The sequence below is a fragment of the Salvia splendens genome, chromosome 6, assembly GCF_004379255.2.
Source record: "Salvia splendens isolate huo1 chromosome 6, SspV2, whole genome shotgun sequence".
NCBI classification, from domain to species: Eukaryota; Viridiplantae; Streptophyta; class Magnoliopsida; order Lamiales; family Lamiaceae; genus Salvia; species Salvia splendens.
In genome coordinates, this window is record NC_056037.1 from 36,935,849 (window position 1) to 36,954,095 (window position 18,247).

The window sequence follows — 18,247 nt, forward strand, 5'->3', positions numbered from 1 at the left end:
TTTATATATCATGAAGTTGTTGTAATTGTAATTTTAAATAAATGCAATTGCAACCAGCCATCTTAATCTTTAATTGGTGTCACATTAATATTATACCAAATTAATTGATAAATAGTTCCAGTAATTTAATTAAATAATAAAAAATTATTTAAATAATACAACGACACAGATGTTTTATATTTGAGTAAAAAGTAAATCATCATTTCTATTTTATAATTCATGTAAATATGCTAAAGCTTAAATAAAGTAAATCATAATAATATTACCTCTTAGAATCAAACTCACAGTCTACATATTAATGCATTTATCTTTTATGTAATATTATTTTCATATTTTAATATATTTACTAACAAATAAAGCTAAAAATAAAATTTTAATTTATCATTGCAATATTTCAATATCGGACCAATACTTTTATTCGTGCTTAAATACTTATCACGATGCGTTGGTATTATAAATATAAGATAAAATTGAATCATGTAACATTAGTAAATGTTGATTTTGTTTATGTAAATTTGATGCAACATGAGTTAACGGATAATTCAATTGAATAAATTATACTAGTTTCTTCATATTTATAGTATTTCATAATTAAGGGTACATTTGTACAATTGATTTCGACGAAATGGCATTTAATGCACTAACTTTTATTATTTTTTTATTTTTATGGCTGGCTGACCATTTAGCACTATAGTGTGAATTAAAAAGAAATCAAACTTAAATATCAAAATAAAATTTTTTGAATGAAACTTCATCAGTATTTAATTGACCTTTTATTCACGTACTATTAAATATACTTAGATCGCAATTAATTCCACTAAAATCATACAGTAGTATATTTAATTCTTTTTATATTACCACTTGATAGTTTTGTTTTGAATATACTAATAAGTATGCGTGTTAAATGGAGCGGCGCTTAAATTGATGAAAATATTGTCTTAACTTGTGAAAGAAGGCTCAATTTCAGAAGCACAATGGGCACTACCTGTCTTAACCTTCCAACTATATGATGATGATGAATTGAAGTGCACTATCACTTATTATATTCATAAGCTTTTATAGCATATCTTTCACAATATACAATCATGATTTTTTCTATAAATTAATACTCCGTGATTATTTCCTATTTGATGAGAATAGTAAATCATATAATAGTCATATTAAACATATCTTATCATGAGAATGCTGCATGCATGAAGTTACTACATTTTTTGTTATTTTAATTGAAGGGGATGAACAGGTGGTTATGACTAATTATCACATGTTTATTCATCTAAAATTAAGTTTTGAGATTCTATCTCATAAATTAAACACGATTTATATTTAATCCCGATATATATTCTTGTAAACCGAACAGTTTCATAGTAGACAATAAATAAGATTAAGTAAGATTGAATAAAAAATTAATCACATATAAAATAAAAATTACAAATTATATACTCCATGTAATCGAACTATTGTTAACAACTTATATATGTAATGGGGACTTGTGATTCTTTTAGCACTTTCATGATATTGATTATGCTATATGTTTATTTTTCACATAGATTTTAATTTATTCATTCTCACATAAAAAAAGTGGGAGGTTGGATTTTTTTTTTCTTTATAAGAGTTGGTGTTCTAGAAAAAAGTTAAAGAAACTTTTAATGATAGTGCTTGCAAGAAATGTGTAAAGCAAAAACTCCCTATCTATTGACAAATGTGGCACGATTTAGACAATATCATTACTAAAACAATCAAATATAGAAGTGGTTAGGCATTAATTTCAATGGTCAAAAGCTAATTTGAAATGTGAAAAAAGAGACAAAAGGTTAGGTTATTTTCTATATTAATGCATTACTAGACATGGTGTGACAATAGGAGTGGGTAGTGATGATGGTAATTAAAAAGAATTGGAGATTTGTTAAATATTTATGAATATTTAAAATTATTTAAACTCTTAACACTTTTGGATTTTGTTTTCCTTTTTTAAGGCATTTGCTTCTTTCACTTGTGAATCATCACTAATGAAAGTGTGGGACATTAGGATTCCATTTAATGAAAGTTCTAGAAATAAAAGTAATGACTCAATCATGACATGTAGTGTGACAACTATTTGTAAATTGTGAAGCTATATTCTGTTGATTGTATATTATATGGTTGACAATAGCTTTTTTTTCATTTTTTGAATTTGGAATGACCTCAACTTAGTACTCTTATTATTTATATTGGCATGAGATAAGATCGATTTTCAAAGGGATAATTATTTTTAAAATCACATAATTTGATCAAAATTTGATATTTTATTCCATACATTAAAACCTGATCGCTAATATTATGAACTTATGTCTTGTAGCATCACAAGTTCAATTTACCCCTAAATTGAATTATGGAGTCTATAGAAGAATAACATGCATCAAATTTTCAAATAGTAAAAAATTCACAACACTACATAAATTCGTGATTTTTACAATCAATATGAAGTTCATGGTAAATATCAAATATCAATCAAAATTTATGATTTTTAAAACTAATAGTCATCTCTTAATGGAATTCTTCAAAGTATTAGTTGTAACAATTTCAAACACTACACAAGTTTTACCAAAGAACTAATTAGCAAGATTATAAATCAAGAAGAATGACATATATTCTTGATGTAAAATATTCTTTTTAACCTATAATTATTTTGGAATCTACATTGAAAGAATCTTGTCTGTCTTCATATGTTAGTGAAGACATAGTTGACAAAGAGTATATATAGTTTAGGCCAACTTTTTGTTCCAATAGCTTTTTCTCTACTCCATTAGCCTTGGCTTAGGGGAAGCTCCAATTTATCTTCATCTACTATAAAGATGGTCAAAAAGGATGAAAACATTTGTATAAAATAACCATTTATTCATATGTATGTGTGTGCACAACATTTAAAAAGGATTGCTTAAAAATCAAGAAAGGACATAGTGTAAAGGCCAAATGAAGCAATACATACAAAAAGAGTGGGTGACAAAATGATAAATTACATATACACAAAGCAGAAATACAACCTCTTTACTTTACCTTAGGATATCATGTGATATAGCTAAAAAGGTATTAATATTTAATACTGTTTCCTCAACATTTTTTTACCCTTTCACAAAGAAAATAAAAGGTTTCAAATTAAACAAAGGTTTGTCTTTTAGGACTAAATCTTCTTTAAAAAGACCCAATTTGTTGTTAGGGAATAAAAAACATTATTCTAGAATATCTCTTGATTCATTCTACCAAGAAATGGTAAATACTAAAAAGGTATAGAATTCAATATTTTTCACAAATAGTTTGGAATCTTGAAAGGTAGATTTAATTTTCCAAGGTAAGATTGTACCTGCCAAACAAACAAAACAATGAAAAGGTCTTTTATTCTCTGCATATTTCATACTGAAAGCAACAAATGAAGGTTTTTTCTTTCTTGGGTGAAATGATATTGTTACATAAGCAAACATGTCTTTCTTGAATGATATAATTGCATTAGCTGTCACATGCCCCATTTCTTATGCTATTGAATTTAAAAAAGATCCTTTGTGTGTACTTTCTTAACTTTAAATTCATATTTTTATCTCAATTACGGTAAATATCTTAAGTGATCATAATCCGAATGCATTGTTCTCATTTAATTTTATTAACATTATTTTTTTTTCTGTTTATGCATTTGATTTCATTCTCATATTTTAAAAGTGATTATTGCATCAATAATTTTTTCACTAAAAATCAAAGTTCAATTTATTCTATTTTAAGTTATATAGAAAATAGGTAAATCGAGCTTTGTTGATATTACTTGAAATAAAGAATCTTCGAACTCAGAGCACCTGCATCACTGTCTCAATGCGGGCTCGGTCTCGTCCCGGCGAGACGAGACCGCATCGAGACAGCGATGCGGGTGCTCCATCGCGTCTTGTAGCCTGGGGGGGGGGGTGGGTGGCGGGGTGTCTCGCCACGTGCGTCGGCCACGTAGCGAGCAGCGGTTGGGGCGTGACGCCCACTCGCCGACTCTGCGAGTGGGCGTCGATTTTAGGCTATTTTTAATTTAATTTTTTTAAATCAAAAAAAAAATTGACCGTTTTTTTCGGCCGTTTTTTTTTTGCAGATTTTTTTTTTCTTTTTTTTCCACATTCATCTATAAATAACTCAATTCTCCCACCATTTTTTCCACACACAAACACTACACTCTCACAAACACTATTATATCATCTCTCTTTCCTCTCCAATTTCTGCAAAAATGTCCGATGACGGAAACTCCGGTGGCGAGGGCAGAGTAGTTTTTATAATTTAAGTGTGCAATTTTTAATTTCTAGTATTTTAAATTATGTCTTTTTTTTATTTTTTAAGATTTTAATTATGTTTTTTTTTTTTATTTTTTAGGATTTTAAATTGTAATTTTCTTTTATTTAATGAAGTGTGTTTTTATTAATTGAATTTGTTGGAAATAAAAATAAAAAATGAAATTGAATGAATAGTTAAAGATGAAAGGTTATAGTTGTTATCTTTTAGTTAAAAGAAGGGATAAAAAGTGTAGTGGAACCCATAAATAGTGAATAGATGAGACGGTATTGAGATGGGGAGTTGGATGACCTCATTTTGGAAGAAAAAGGTTTCTAGTCTACCCTCGATTGCAATCTTGAATAAATCCCACTTCAAAAAATTGAATCTTTTTCAAGTTTTTATTTCAACCCAACGTTTTCACATGACAACAAGAGACCAAGCTATAAGGGGACTACAAATACAATTGCCCTCTGCAAAAACTCAGAAAGCCCAGTTTTTTTTCCATTCCCTTTTATCATATTCTTGTTGATTCACACTGCATCACAGTCAGATCATCTCCAAAACGACAAAAGCTATTCAATAATGACAAGAAAAGAACACACCCCCATCTTTATATAATTATAATCCCCCCTTCAGCTTCTTCTCACACCTCACCTTCGCTGCTTGGCCATGGCTGCCATTGTAAAGATCTTAGCTTTTCTCACTTTCTTAGCACATTCAGCTCAGTCCCATTTATCTTCTTCTTCTTTGTCAGCTGCTGACAGAATTTCTGAGCTTCCTGGGCAGCCCAGTGTTGGCTTCCACCAGTATTCTGGCTATGTTTCTGTTGATCAAAGGGAGGAGAGAGCCCTCTTTTACTATTTTGTTGAAGCTGAGATTGATCCTGCTTCAAAGCCTCTTGTTTTGTGGCTCAATGGAGGTCTACTTTCTCACTCTCACCCACTGCGTGTGTGTTTTGTTGGTGATTGTTGTTTGAATGGTGTGTTTGTTTGCAGGTCCTGGCTGTTCTTCTTTGGGAGTTGGGGCTTTCTCTGAAAATGGGCCTTTTAGGCCTAGTGGGAATGGCCTGGTTAGGAATGAACAAAGCTGGAATAGAGGTTTGTTGTCACATTTCAATCTTTGATTGATGTTTCCTTCAAATTTTGTACATGCTCCTACTTTGAAAAATTTGCTTGCATTTGATCGGTTTGATGCTATGCAGAAGCAAATATCTTGTATTTGGAGTCACCCATTGGGGTGGGGTTTTCATATGCTGCAAATTCTTCCTCTTATGATGGTGTAAATGACAAGATCACAGGCATGTTTGTTGTTTACATAGTAATTTCTTGGTCCATTTTAGGAGATGGGGAGTTTCTTTATTAGTGTTCTGAAATTTTGGTTGTGTTTATAGCTCATGACAACTTGGTGTTCCTGCAAAACTGGTTCCTTAGATTCCCACAATACAAAGACAGGAGCTTGTATATCACTGGAGAGAGCTATGCTGGTAAAAAAAATTTGAATCTTTTCTCAATAGAATGAAACTCTTGTATATGGAAATCGGAATTGTTTCTAACAAGTTATAGTTACTCTTAGGGCACTACATTCCCCAACTAGCAGAGCTAATGCTACAATCCAACAAAAAAAGACAAGAATTCAACTTGAAAGGAATTGCAGTGAGTTTTTTTGCTCTTCCTAAACCACATTACCCATTCTTGTTTCAAGAATCAAGATCACTAAACTCTAATCCACAATGCAGCTAGGAAATCCAGTTCTTGAATACGCAACCGACTTCAACTCAAGGGCCGAATTCTTCTGGTCTCACGGCCTAATATCCGATACAACGTACAGAATGTTCACTTCCTCGTGCAACTACTCGCGGTACGTCAGCGAATACTACAGAGGCTCCCTCTCCCCAATCTGCTCCAAGGTTATGAGCCTTGTCACAACCGAAACCAGCAAGTTTGTGGACAAATACGACGTCACCCTCGATGTCTGCATCTCGTCCGTGCTCTCTCAGTCCAAGGCTCTTGCTCCTCAGGTACAAAAAAGCTTTATCGACTACATTGTATTGGCTTGGATGATTTTCTCTCAATTGTTGCGAACTGAGCGTTCGGTTGTGGTGGTGAACTGCAGCAAGTCACTGAGAGCGTTGACGTGTGTGTGGAGGACAAGACTGTGAATTACTTGAACAGAAAGGATGTTCAGAAGGCCTTTCACGCGCGTCTCGTTGGAGTCAACCGGTGGCTCGTCTGCAGCAAGTAAAAGTCTTAGTTAATTACAAACAAAAAATGCAGAAGTGGATGATTTTTTTATAAACTTTTGTGTGCAATCTTGTTGCAGCATTTTAGATTACGAACTGCTTGATCTCGAGATACCTACGATCAACGTGGTGGGGAGGATAGTTCAGGCGGGAATCCCGGTGTTGGTGTACAGCGGGGATCAAGACTCGGTCATACCTCTAACAGGGAGTCGGAGGCTCGTCCACAGGCTGGCGCGGGCGTTGAAACTGCGTTCGAGCACGCCTTATCGGGTGTGGTTTGCAGGGATGCAGGTGAAATGTTGCTACTCTCTTGATTGAAATAATGAAATGGCGGATTTCTGGTTGACTAACATGTGGTGATGTTTAGGTTGGAGGGTGGACTCAGGTCTACGGTGACATCCTCTCGTTTGCAACGATCCGAGGGGCGTCTCACGAAGCCCCGTTTTCGCAGCCGGAGAGGTCCCTGGTGCTGTTCAAGGCGTTTCTGGAAAGCAGGCCTCTGCCTCGAGAATTTTAAGAGAAAATCTCAGATTGAAATTGTAAAGAATTTAAATTTGTTAATTTGTTGTGTTTTCTGGAAATCAAAAAGTGTAAGAATGATGTGTGCAGCCATTTAATGGCAGTTTTTGTCATAAGATGAAATGTATTTTTTGTTCATGATCATCACAATTTGGGCTGGACCCAAAAAATCGGATACTTGCAGCCCAAAAAGGCCTTAACACCATACCCAATTCTTGATCATGTTACCGATCAGTCCAATATCTGAAAATCCAAAATTTGATACTCCCTCTGTTTCCTCATAGTTGAGACGAAACTTTCAGCACGGAGTTTTAGAAATGAATATTGGGTGTGTTAAACAAATAGATAAAAAAATAAGAAAATAGAAATGACTCAACTATGAAGGAACTTCCCAAAATGGAAAAATGACTCAACTATGAAGAAACGGAGGGAGTACTCCCTCCGTTCCGGACTACTCGCACATTTCCTTTTCGGCACGGAGATTAAGGAATGAGTGTATAGCAAAGTCAACAATTGCGGCTGTAGGTGATAATTTTTACTAAAAATGGAAAGAGTGCAAATAACTTGGGACGCCCAGAAAGGAAATAAGTGCAAGTAGTCCAGGACGGAGGGAGTATAATATTGCACTAACTTTTGTCTTGATTTGTTAGAGCATGCGCAGCGGTGGCGTCCGTCGCCACCGCCGTCCGCGCCGCTGGCACGGCGCTGCTCGATGTATCGAGCACGTCCGTGCCAGCGGACGCACACGTGGCGCGATCCCATTCGTCAACGGCATAGCCGTTGTGTTTAAATATTTTTTATTTTATTTTTTTAAAAATCGGTATTTAATTATAAATAATGCTAAAAAATAAAAAAAATATATTTTCCAAATCCCAAAAATATGGTTGTTTTTTCCCGTTTTTTCTGAATTTTTTTGATTTTTTTATTTTTTTTCCCAAAATCATCTATAAATACACACATTCATCACTCATTTATCACATCAATTCATCTCTCATTCATAATTCTTATACAAACTATCAACACATTCAACATTCACTCAAAACATCAAATGGATTTCACTCATCTCATGGCGGAAGCGGAGCGCGAAGAACAAGAATACTACGAACAACATCGTGCCGCTTACGAAGCATATGTCGCGGCGAATACCCCCGCTCATCCTCCTCAACGCACTAGATCAAATCGCCGCTACATCCATCGTGACCGGGAGGGAGCCCACGAAAGGCTCGTTGCCGACTACTTTGCCGACCATCCGCGGTTTCCGGCAGATTACTTCAGGCGCCGTTTTCGCATGTCAAAGCGCTTGTTCATGCGAATTGTCAACACATTGTCCGCACGTGTTGAATACTTTCAAACAGGTGTAGATGCAGCCGGCCGGCAAAGTATCACGGCGTTGCAGAAGTGTACGTGTGCCATCCGACAACTCGCTACTGGGCAAACGGCCGACATCTTCGACGAGTATTTGCATATCGGTGAGTCCACTGGAATCCTTTGTTTAAAGAATTTTTGCGAGGGCGTTCTTTCTGCTTTTGGGGATGAATTCCTTCGGGCACCCACCACCGATGATTGCCAACGGTTGATTCGTCTTCACGAATCAGTCCATGGCTTTCCCGGAATGCTTGGCAGCATTGACTGCATGCATTGGAGGTGGAAGAATTGCCCGACTGCTTGGAGGGGGCAACACTTAAGCGGTCACAAAGGCGGCGGCCCAACACTTATCCTTGAGGCGGTCGCCGACTATCGCCTATGGATTTGGCATGCATATTTCGGCGTTGCCGGATCCAACAACGACTTGAACGTGCTCTATTCTTCACCACTCTTCAATGATGTGATGAATGGTGTAGCACCGGCGATCGACTTCACCATCAACGGAAATACATACCGCATGGTTTACTATCTCGCCGATGGTATCTACCCAAGGTGGTCGACGTTCGTGAAGACGCTCCACAACCCGCACGACCCGAGACGGGTTCTTTTTGCGCAGCGTCAAGAGTCAGCGCGGAAGGACGTCGAAAGAGCCTTCGGGGTCCTTCAAGCTCGATTCAACATTGTGAAGGCCCCGGCTCGGCTGTGGTACGTGAATAATATCGCCGACATCATGTTCACGTGTATTATATTACACAACATGATTATAGCCGACGAAGGGCCGAGGACGGCTAGCTTCTACGACGAGGACGAAGCCGGAAGCTCAACAGCGAGGTCTCCCCCACGCCGAGGCGAGCATACGACGGTTGGCCAGAGGATCGAGACAAGACACACAATGCGCGATACTCGAATCCACAATCAACTACAAGAAGACCTAATCAACCACATGTGGGCGAAATTCGGCAACGAGTAGTGGTTTTTTTAATTTTTAGGATTTTAATTATGTAATTTTTAATTTTTAGGATTTTAATTATGTAATTTTTCATTTTTAGGATTTTAATTATGTAATTTTTAATTTTATTTGTCATTTGTAATATTTATTGTGGTTTTTAAATGAATTTTAATATTATGGAAATGTTATTGTTTAATTGAATTTTAAATTAATTGTGCTCGTCTTTGCGGAAGAGCACAGTTGTGGGTGTTGTGCTCTTGCCAGAGAGCAGGCATGAATAGTACCGCCCGGGCCCACAACCTTGCCGCTGGCAAGAGCACGGTTGTGGATGCTCTTAGTCCGAATAAAATAGGATCATTCAATTGAAAAATTAATAATTTATTATTGTATGGACAAATAAAAAACCAATGTGTTTCGATGAGGTCGACCGTCGACCGATTCCACTGTGGCCCATGAAGTTCGAAAACGCAACCAAATCCGGGTTTTGAATATGCCGCCGATCCCACATTGTCTTTTGTTTTTCGTTCTTCATCCGTCATTCATTATCGGCAACTGCCCTCTCCCTTCTGATGCCGGCAACAATCTTTTTCACTGCTAGCTACCAGTAATCCCGACACGAGCATTCTCCGTTTACAAAGCGGTGAAATCTATTTGAATCTCTGACCATGATCTCCCGTCCCGTCACGAGCGACACATGCTTGCCGAACTCATGACAGCCTCTACACGCCCTCAGGTTCTTGAAAACGACGATCGCCGACGTCGGAGCCGTCGCTATCAGCCCGTACCCTATCGCCAGCCTCTCGCTGTGCACCATCTCCTGTCTCTTCCTCTCCCTCCACACCTCGTCTTCCTCACTCAACAACACGCCATCCCCACTCGTTTCCTCGAACCCCATCTCCTCCACCTTCGCATACACCTCCTCCGCCAGGGGATGGTGCCGATCCCCCACCACGAAGCGATGCACTTCCCCACCAACGCTGATCCAGCTGCACCCCGTCTCCTTCCGCACGCCTCTCTCCGCCATCAGCCTCCTCACCCCTGCCGCCTCCTCCCACTTTCCACACGAAGCGTGCATATTGAACAGGAGGATATAAGCAGCCGCGTCGTGGGGGTCCAGCCGGAGGAGCTCGTCTGCAGCGATTCTCCCGATCTCGTACTCCCGGTGGATCGAGCACCCCCCAAGCAAACTCTTCCAGCTCATGGCGTCCGCCTCGAATGGCATCTCGTTTATCAAATCAAACGCTTGTTTCAATAATCCGGCTCGAGAGTAGGCATCGATCATACAGTTGTAGTGATCGATCGTGGCTTTACTACCCATGGATCGAAAAAACTCCCCTGCTTCTCGAACCAAACCGGCATGGCTGCAGGCCGTGAGGATCGCCACATAAGTGACGGCGTTCATCCTCACCCCGGAAGCCTGCATTTCTCTAAAAAGGGAAATGGCGTCCGAGGCCTTCCCGTGGTGTGCACAGCCAGCGATCATGGCTGTCCACGCCACAGTATCCGGTGCATCCATGGACTCGAATGCTCGAAATGCGTAGTCCAACTTCCCACACTTGGCATACATCGTGATCATGGCGCTCTCTCCGTAGAGATACGAAACGAGCCCTCTCTTTATCGCATCGCCATGAGCCTGAGATCCGAAATTGAAATCCGCAAAAGCAGAGCACACTTGAAATATGCTTGTGTACATGAATCTGTTCAAAACAACACCTTCACTTCTCAAACGCTTGAAAACATCGATGCATTTCTCAAACTCCCCAATTTGAGAATAGCCACACAATAAAGCACTCCAAGACACATCATTTGGCTCGTGTATAGCCTCAAACGCTCGGATACCGGACTCAACATCTCCACATTTAACGTAGAAGTCCACTAGGGGCGTCCCCACAGAGACCTCGCCTTGTAGGCCGAGTTTAACAACCAAGCCATGAGCTTGCTCGCCCAATTTACGATCAACAAGCGCAGCACAAGCCTTTAGAGTTATCGAAAACGCAAACTCATCCAAATCAACATCTTCATCAACCATTCTTTTGAAAAATCTCAATGCATCATCATGCCTATTTGCTTGAGCACACCCCACCATCATCGTGGTGTATGAAACTACATTCTTTTCCTGCATCAAACCGAATAATCTCTCCGCGCAATCCAAGCTCCCGCATTTAACATACATATTGCATAACGCAGTATCCAACGCTACGTTATCACCAAACCCGGCCTTGATTACTCGACAATGCATCTGTTTTCCAATCTCTAAACACCAAGATTCTGAAAAAGACTTAAATAAACAGACATAAACATAAGGATTCGGCTTAAAGTCGGAATCTTGCATACTCAAATACAGTTTCACAGCATCCTCCAACAGCCCTTCATCTGCGTAAGCAGATATAATTACGACCCAAGAACCCATACTTCTCTCAGGCATTTCATCGAACAACTTCCGAGCGTCAGAAAGACTCCCGCAATCGCAGTACATTTCGAGAACGCAATTAGAGAGATAATCCGGAGGATCTTCCGGCAAACGGCGGTGGATCAATTTGCCGAATTTTAACGACTTCAGCTTGGAACATTTCTGCAGCAGGTGCTTATACGATTGAGGGGAGACGGGGATGTTGAAACGGTGCATTTGGAGAAGGTATTCATGGGCTTCTTTGAGATTTTCCTGCTTGGAGAGGGAGAGTAGATGGACGTTTTCTAGCTCTCCGCGGTGAGTTTCGGGCGATTTGAGCGATGATTTGTTGGATTTGAGGGATACCCATGAGGGGATTTTGGCGAAATTTGCGTTCTGGAATTTATCGGCCTGGAGATTTGAGAAGGTTGAATTTAGTAAGTAGAGAGTCGGCATTGATTTCAGAGAAAACAAAATGGAGAGATGAACGAAGGCAATGGAGTGATTCCCTATTTATAATGGTCATTTGATGTATAATAAGCAGAAAATGTTAGTTTTACTTTTACTCAATTTTGTTTCATCGATTTATTATTCAATTTTGTTTATCAATTTAAATATCAATTTTTTAAATGCTTATACAGGACTGAGGGAGTATTAAACTCTAATTTACTAAAAATAAAGTAGACAATTAATATCAAGATATTTTAAAAGAGTGGTGAAAATGTGAAAGGACCTCTGATTCAAAAAAAAACAGAGCAAACAAAATCATCCCCACCACCATAAGCAAATGCTTCCCTACTTTCCTCACAACACCTTCTTCTTCACAACACAAAATCATCAGTTCCTTCACCTTCTTCACAACACCAATCTCAGTCAAGCAAGAAACACTACAACGTAGCCTCGTAAAAACGACTCGTTCGTTACAGATGAAGGCGGAGCTCAGTGGTTGCTCCCACGGCAAACCTATGCACGTGCCTTGTGCTGTGTAAGCCGTGGGGACAACCAAAAGCTCCTTCTCTTGGCTTGCTTTAGAAACTGTTCAGCTGAGTCAGCATAGAAACGAGCTCATCGGTCGAGGGGCGGTCAGCGGGCAAGTCTGATAGGCACACAACCGCGATTCTCACAGCCATCAGCATCTCCTCCTCTTCCACTTCTTCTCCTAGAATGGCTTTGTCCAGCACTTCCCGGCACTCGCCGGCTTGCTGCAGCTGCCTGAGCCACTGCCCTAAGCTTCCCCCGTCGCCAAATAATGGGTCCAGTGGGTCCCGGCCTGTTAATAGAACACCTAATATAACCCCAAAGCTGAAGACATCACTTTTATCTGTATACCTAGAATCAATTCCAAATAAGTTATAGAATTACATTTCCATAAACAAAAGTACTACTAGCATGTATCAAGAAACTGATTAATCTTGGCTTATCAACTTTATATGAAAAATATACTTTGATTCTATGCTTTGCACAGTTTTTGCATAAAGCTTTGAAAAGCACTTTCCATATTCTAAAACTTTTGATCACTCTACTTTTGGATGTATAATCATCAACTAAACACAACAAAATCAATGATAAAAACTGGAATATGTCAATAAAGACATGCTTAAAGATCTGATTTTTAATTAATTTATACTATTATAAAGTGAAAAGAGGAGATAAGTTCAATTCTTAATCACTCTGTTTTTGGATGCATAATCATCAACTAAGCACAACAATCATTGATCAAACATGGAGTAATCACGCAAAATATGAATAAAGATCTGATTTTTAATGAGTTTATACTATTATAAAGTGAAAAGCATGTATGCATTACTTCTTGATCAAGAAGTGAAAGAGATAAGTTCAATTCTTGATCACTCTATTTTTGGATGCATAATCATCAACTAAACACAACAATCATTTTTAATGAATCAATACTATTATAGAGTGAAAGGCAAGCTACTTCATACCTACAATTCTGAAAACACTCGGGTGCATTGTACCCCGATGCTGCTCGTCTGAAATCGGGAAGGATAGCAGCGAGTCCCAAATCAGTCAACCTAGGATCGAACTGCGAGTTCAATATAACATTCGAGGGCTTCAAGTTATAGTGCAACCTTCTAGGATCACAGGCGAAATGCAGGTGATACAACCCTCTAGCAATACCAACAGCAATACGAAGCCGAGACTCCCACTTTAGCTCCAACTGATTCTCCCTCACTCTCCTCATTACATCGTCAAGGCTCCCAGCCGGGGCAAAGTCATACACCAACGAGTATCCGCTCGATTCACAAACATAAGACCTCAAACTCATCAAATTCCTATGCCTCAAGCTAGCAAGAACTTCGAGCTCCTTCCGTATCTTCTTCCTCAAGGCCTTCCCCCGAGCCCCAACCCCACACTCAGGCTCGAGCCGCTTGACTGCCACCACAAGCCCGTTGTCGAGGACGGCCTTGTAGTATCTTCCAGTCAGGCTCGAGCTCAGAAGCTCCGAGCTGTTCGAGAGGGCTGATCTAAGCGTCCTACCAGAAATTCGAGGCGAAAACAGCACAGGGCCTTTAAGAATTGGAGCTCTGTTCACATACTTCACAAAGTGCCTAAACAGCAAAGCTAAGAGAAGGGCACCAAGCAATCCTGTCACAATCCCTAATCCTATGCTCAAGAAAATCCTCCTCAGCCTGTTCTTGAGGCTGAGCGGCGGCGGCTCGCCGGAGAAGCTCTTGCTAGGCCTATATATGCATTCAGATGAGACTACATTCACACAAAAAGCTAACAACACAACCATCTTTAACCCCTTTCTTGCACTAATTCCATGTCTATTCCTCTCCATAGAAAGATAGTTATGAGCTAACATAAGAAAGCAAAGCAAAACCCCCCATTTCTCAAACACAATATTTCACTATATACAGAGAGACCATAAAAAAGCAAACCACATTCCCCCAATTAAAGGTGAAGACAGTCACATCATAGAAGAGCAGTTTCTAGAGGAATCTTGGAGCCCACAATGGCAAAAAGACTGAACCTTTGGGATAAAATCATAGCTATTGTGAAGGGAAATCTTGAGACTGAAGGAGGAGGGGAATGATTACATCAGAGATTCCATTTGCGTCATTTTTGCAAACACCTTGAGCGCTATATTGTCTGTTTTGTACAGCACATTCAAATTCAAAGTGAGGGGAAGTGAAGTGTGTTAGAAAAAAGGTGAAAACTGAGGAAAGGAAAAGAAAACCCACATTTCAAGCTCCAAGAACCAAAGCGCTAACAAACAAACAACATTTCAAAGCCAACCAGATTCAGAGATGGATTGGCCTCTTTTTACAAACTACAAACATAAGATTACACATATATGCATAATTTAGTCACTATTGCAATAACACTCAGAGAAATGGGGATGAAAATAACTCTGGTTTGCTGTGTATTGCGCTCTTTGGCTACACTACTTTCATATAAAATGTAGACTATATTCTACCTAATAGCATCCACAACCGTGCTCTTGCCAGCGGCACGGTTGTGGGCCCGGACGGTACTATTCATGCCTGCTCTCTGGCAAGAGCACAACACCCACAAATGTGCTCTTCCGCAAGGACGAGCACAATTAATTTAATATTCAATTAAACATAAACATTTCCATAATACTAAAATTCATTAAAAAAACATAAATAATATTACAAATGACAAATAAAATAAAAAACGACGTAATTAAAATCCTAAAAATTAAAAATTACATAATTAAAATACTAAAAATTAAAAAAACCACTACTCGTTGCCGAATTTCGCTCACATGTGTTTCATTAGGTTTTCTTGTAGCTGAATGTGGGTTCGGGTATCACGCATTGTGTGCCTTGTCTCGATCCTCTGGCCAACCGTCGTATGCTCACCTCGGCGTGGGGGAGACCTCGATGTTGAGCTTCCGGCTTCATCCTCGTCGTAGAAGCTAGCCGTCCTTGGCCCTTCCTCGGCTATAATCATGTTGTGTAATATAATACACGTGAACATGATGTCGGCGATATTATTCACGTACCACAGCCGAGCCGGGGCCTTCACAATGTTAAATCGGGCTTGAAGGACCCCGAAGGCTCTTTCAACGTCTTTCCGCGCGGACTCTTGACGCTGCGCAAAAAGAACGCGCCTCGGGTCGTGCGAGTTGTGGAGCGTCTTCACGAACGTCGACCACCTTGGGTAGATACCATCGGCGAGATAGTAACCCATGTGGTATGTATTTCCGTTGATGGTGAAGTCGATCGCCGGTGCTACACCATTCATCACATCATTGAAGAGTGGTGAAGAATAGAGCACGTTCAAGTCGTTGTTGGCTCCGGCAACGCCGAAATATGCATGCCAAATCCATAGGCGGTAGTCGGCGACCGCCTCAAGGATAAGTGTTGGGCCGCCGCCTTTGTGACCGCTTAAGTGTTGCCCCCTCCAAGCATTCGGGCAATTCTTCCACCTCCAATGCATGCAGTAAATGCTGCCAAGCATTCCAGGGAAGCCATGGACTGATTCGTGAAGACGCAGCAACCGTTGGCAATCATCGGTGCTGGGTGCCCGCAGGAATTCATCCCCGAAAGATGAACGAACGCACTCGCAAAAATTCTTTAGACAAAGAATTCCAGTGGACTCACCGATATGCAAATACTCGTCGAAGATGTCGGTCGTTTCCCCAGTAGCGAGTTGTCGGATGGCACACGTACACTTCTGCAACGGCGTGATACTTTGCCGGCCGGCTGCATCTTGACCTGTTTGGAAGAATATAACACGTGCGGACAATGTGTTGACAATTCGCATGAACAAGCGCTTTGACATGCGAAACGGCGCCTGAAGTAATCTGCCGGAAACCGCTGGTCGGCAAAGTAGTCGGCAACGAGCCTTTCGTGGGCTCCCTCCCGGTCACGATGGATGTAGCGCCGATTTGATCTGGTTCGTTGAGGAGGAGGAGCGGGGGTATTCGCCGCGACATATGCTTCGTAAGCGGCACGATGTTGTTCGTAGTAGTATTCTTGTTCTTCGCGTTCCGCTTCCGCCATAATATGGGTGAAATCCATTTGAGGTTTTGAATGAGGGATGAATGTGTTGATAGTTGGTATGTGAATTTTAAGAATGAGAGATGAATGTGAGATGAATTGATGTGATAAATGGATGATGAATGTGTATATTTATAGATGATTTTGGGGGGGGGGGAAAACTCAAAAAAATTCAGAAAAAACGGGAAAAAAACAGCCATATTTTTGGGATTTGGAAATTTTTTTTAATCATTTTATATAATTTAAAAACGATTTTTAAAATAAAAAATAATAATAATTCAAAGGCAACGGCTATGCCGTTGCCCAATCATAAGCCGCCACGTCGCCTGCTCGCTGGCACGGACGGCGGCCTTCACTCCCATCACCGTCCACCGTTGTGGATGCTCTAAACCCCAAAAATAATTTTCAGAAACCACAATTGTTAGCTTGAATGAATTTAAAACAGAGGTGCATATTTAAATTAGGCTAAATTTACTGGAAAACACATTAAATTTTGGTCAATTTTCTTGTCAAATTCACAATAGTAAAAATAGTCGATTATACGATAATTTTGATATTTTTTTGCTGTTATCCCGTATCTCATCATTGGAGAAAATTAATTCTGATATGGACGGAAAATACATCTAGTCAAATTCACACCTTTAATTTTATAAATTAAAACAACTCATTTAATATATCTAATCAGTTACGTCTTTAATTTTTTTATATGTGTGTGAGTTAGGCCATCCACAACGCTGTTCCTATACCGTTCCCATACCGTTCCTTAAACCACTATTTGAGAGCCCCACTGTACTTTTTTACTTCATTCCTTAACTAAGGAACGGAACCTACAACCCTTCGTTCCTTAACCGTTCCTTAAATTACTATTCATTCAATTTCATTTTTTTTTATTTCCAACCCAATTCAATTTAAATAAACACATTTTATTAAAAAACAAACACACTTTATTAAAAAACACACAACATTAAAAAAAATTACAACTTAAACTTAAAAAAATAAAAAGCACACAATTAAAATCCTAAAAAAATAAAAAGCACACAATAAAAATCCTAAAAAAATAAAAGTACACAATTTTAATAATTTCATCCGCCAAAATTTGCTCAAATGTGCTCAATTAGATCCTGTTGGAGTTGGGTGTGGGCACTAGAGTCGCGTGTCCTTGCACGAATAGATAATCGTTCTTGTATAGACGGATGCGCTCCACTTCGAGGCGGACTACTTGCGGTTGAGCTTCCGGGGGATTCGTCGTCGAACCAATTTCCCGCCTCGGGTCCTTCGTCTTGGACAATCATGTTGTGCAAGATTATGCACGTATACATGATGTCGACCATGTTTTCCATGAACCACGTACGAGCCGGGGCTTTGATGATGTTGAAGCGCGCTTGGAGAACCCCGAACGCCCTCTCCACATCCTTGCGAGCAGCCTCCTGCTTCTGCGCAAAAAGAGCCTGCTTTGTGTTTGTGATTGAAATGAGTATGAAATAGGAGTATTTATAGAGTAAATAAATAAAAAAAATTTA

General features: G+C 39.5%; 3 protein-coding genes across 4 annotated transcripts; 1 reads left to right on the plus strand and 2 right to left on the minus strand.

Moving 5' to 3' along the window:
- Positions 1-4,707: 4,707 nt before the first annotated feature.
- On the plus strand, positions 4,708-7,174 carry LOC121807592 (serine carboxypeptidase-like 45). Its single transcript, XM_042207851.1, has 9 exons — positions 4,708-5,191; positions 5,268-5,369; positions 5,474-5,569; positions 5,663-5,755; positions 5,845-5,924; positions 6,008-6,289; positions 6,385-6,509; positions 6,592-6,802; positions 6,879-7,174. Exons 1-9 carry the CDS (start codon positions 4,942-4,944, stop codon positions 7,026-7,028), a joined length of 1,389 nt encoding a protein of 462 aa, XP_042063785.1. The 5' UTR covers positions 4,708-4,941; the 3' UTR covers positions 7,029-7,174.
- Positions 7,175-9,706: 2,532 nt separating this feature from the next.
- LOC121807591 (pentatricopeptide repeat-containing protein At5g13270, chloroplastic-like) lies at positions 9,707-12,248 on the minus strand. Its single transcript, XM_042207850.1, has one exon. It carries the CDS (start codon positions 12,187-12,189, stop codon positions 9,943-9,945), a length of 2,247 nt encoding a protein of 748 aa, XP_042063784.1. The 5' UTR covers positions 12,190-12,248; the 3' UTR covers positions 9,707-9,942.
- A 150-nt stretch (positions 12,249-12,398) lies between these two features.
- LOC121807593 (inactive leucine-rich repeat receptor-like protein kinase CORYNE) lies at positions 12,399-15,124 on the minus strand. Of its 2 annotated transcripts, XM_042207854.1 has the most exons (3): positions 14,940-15,124; positions 13,677-14,847; positions 12,399-13,062 (listed from the first exon to the last, which is right to left on the minus strand). In XM_042207854.1, the coding sequence occupies exons 2-3, from the start codon at positions 14,558-14,560 to the stop codon at positions 12,762-12,764; spliced, it is 1,185 nt and encodes a 394-aa protein (XP_042063788.1). In that variant the 5' UTR covers positions 14,561-14,847; positions 14,940-15,124; the 3' UTR covers positions 12,399-12,761. The 2 variants fall into 2 exon arrangements, with proteins under 2 accessions (XP_042063788.1, XP_042063787.1); XM_042207853.1 differs by having other exon boundaries at positions 13,677-15,124.
- Between the last annotated feature and the right edge of the window lie 3,123 nt (positions 15,125-18,247).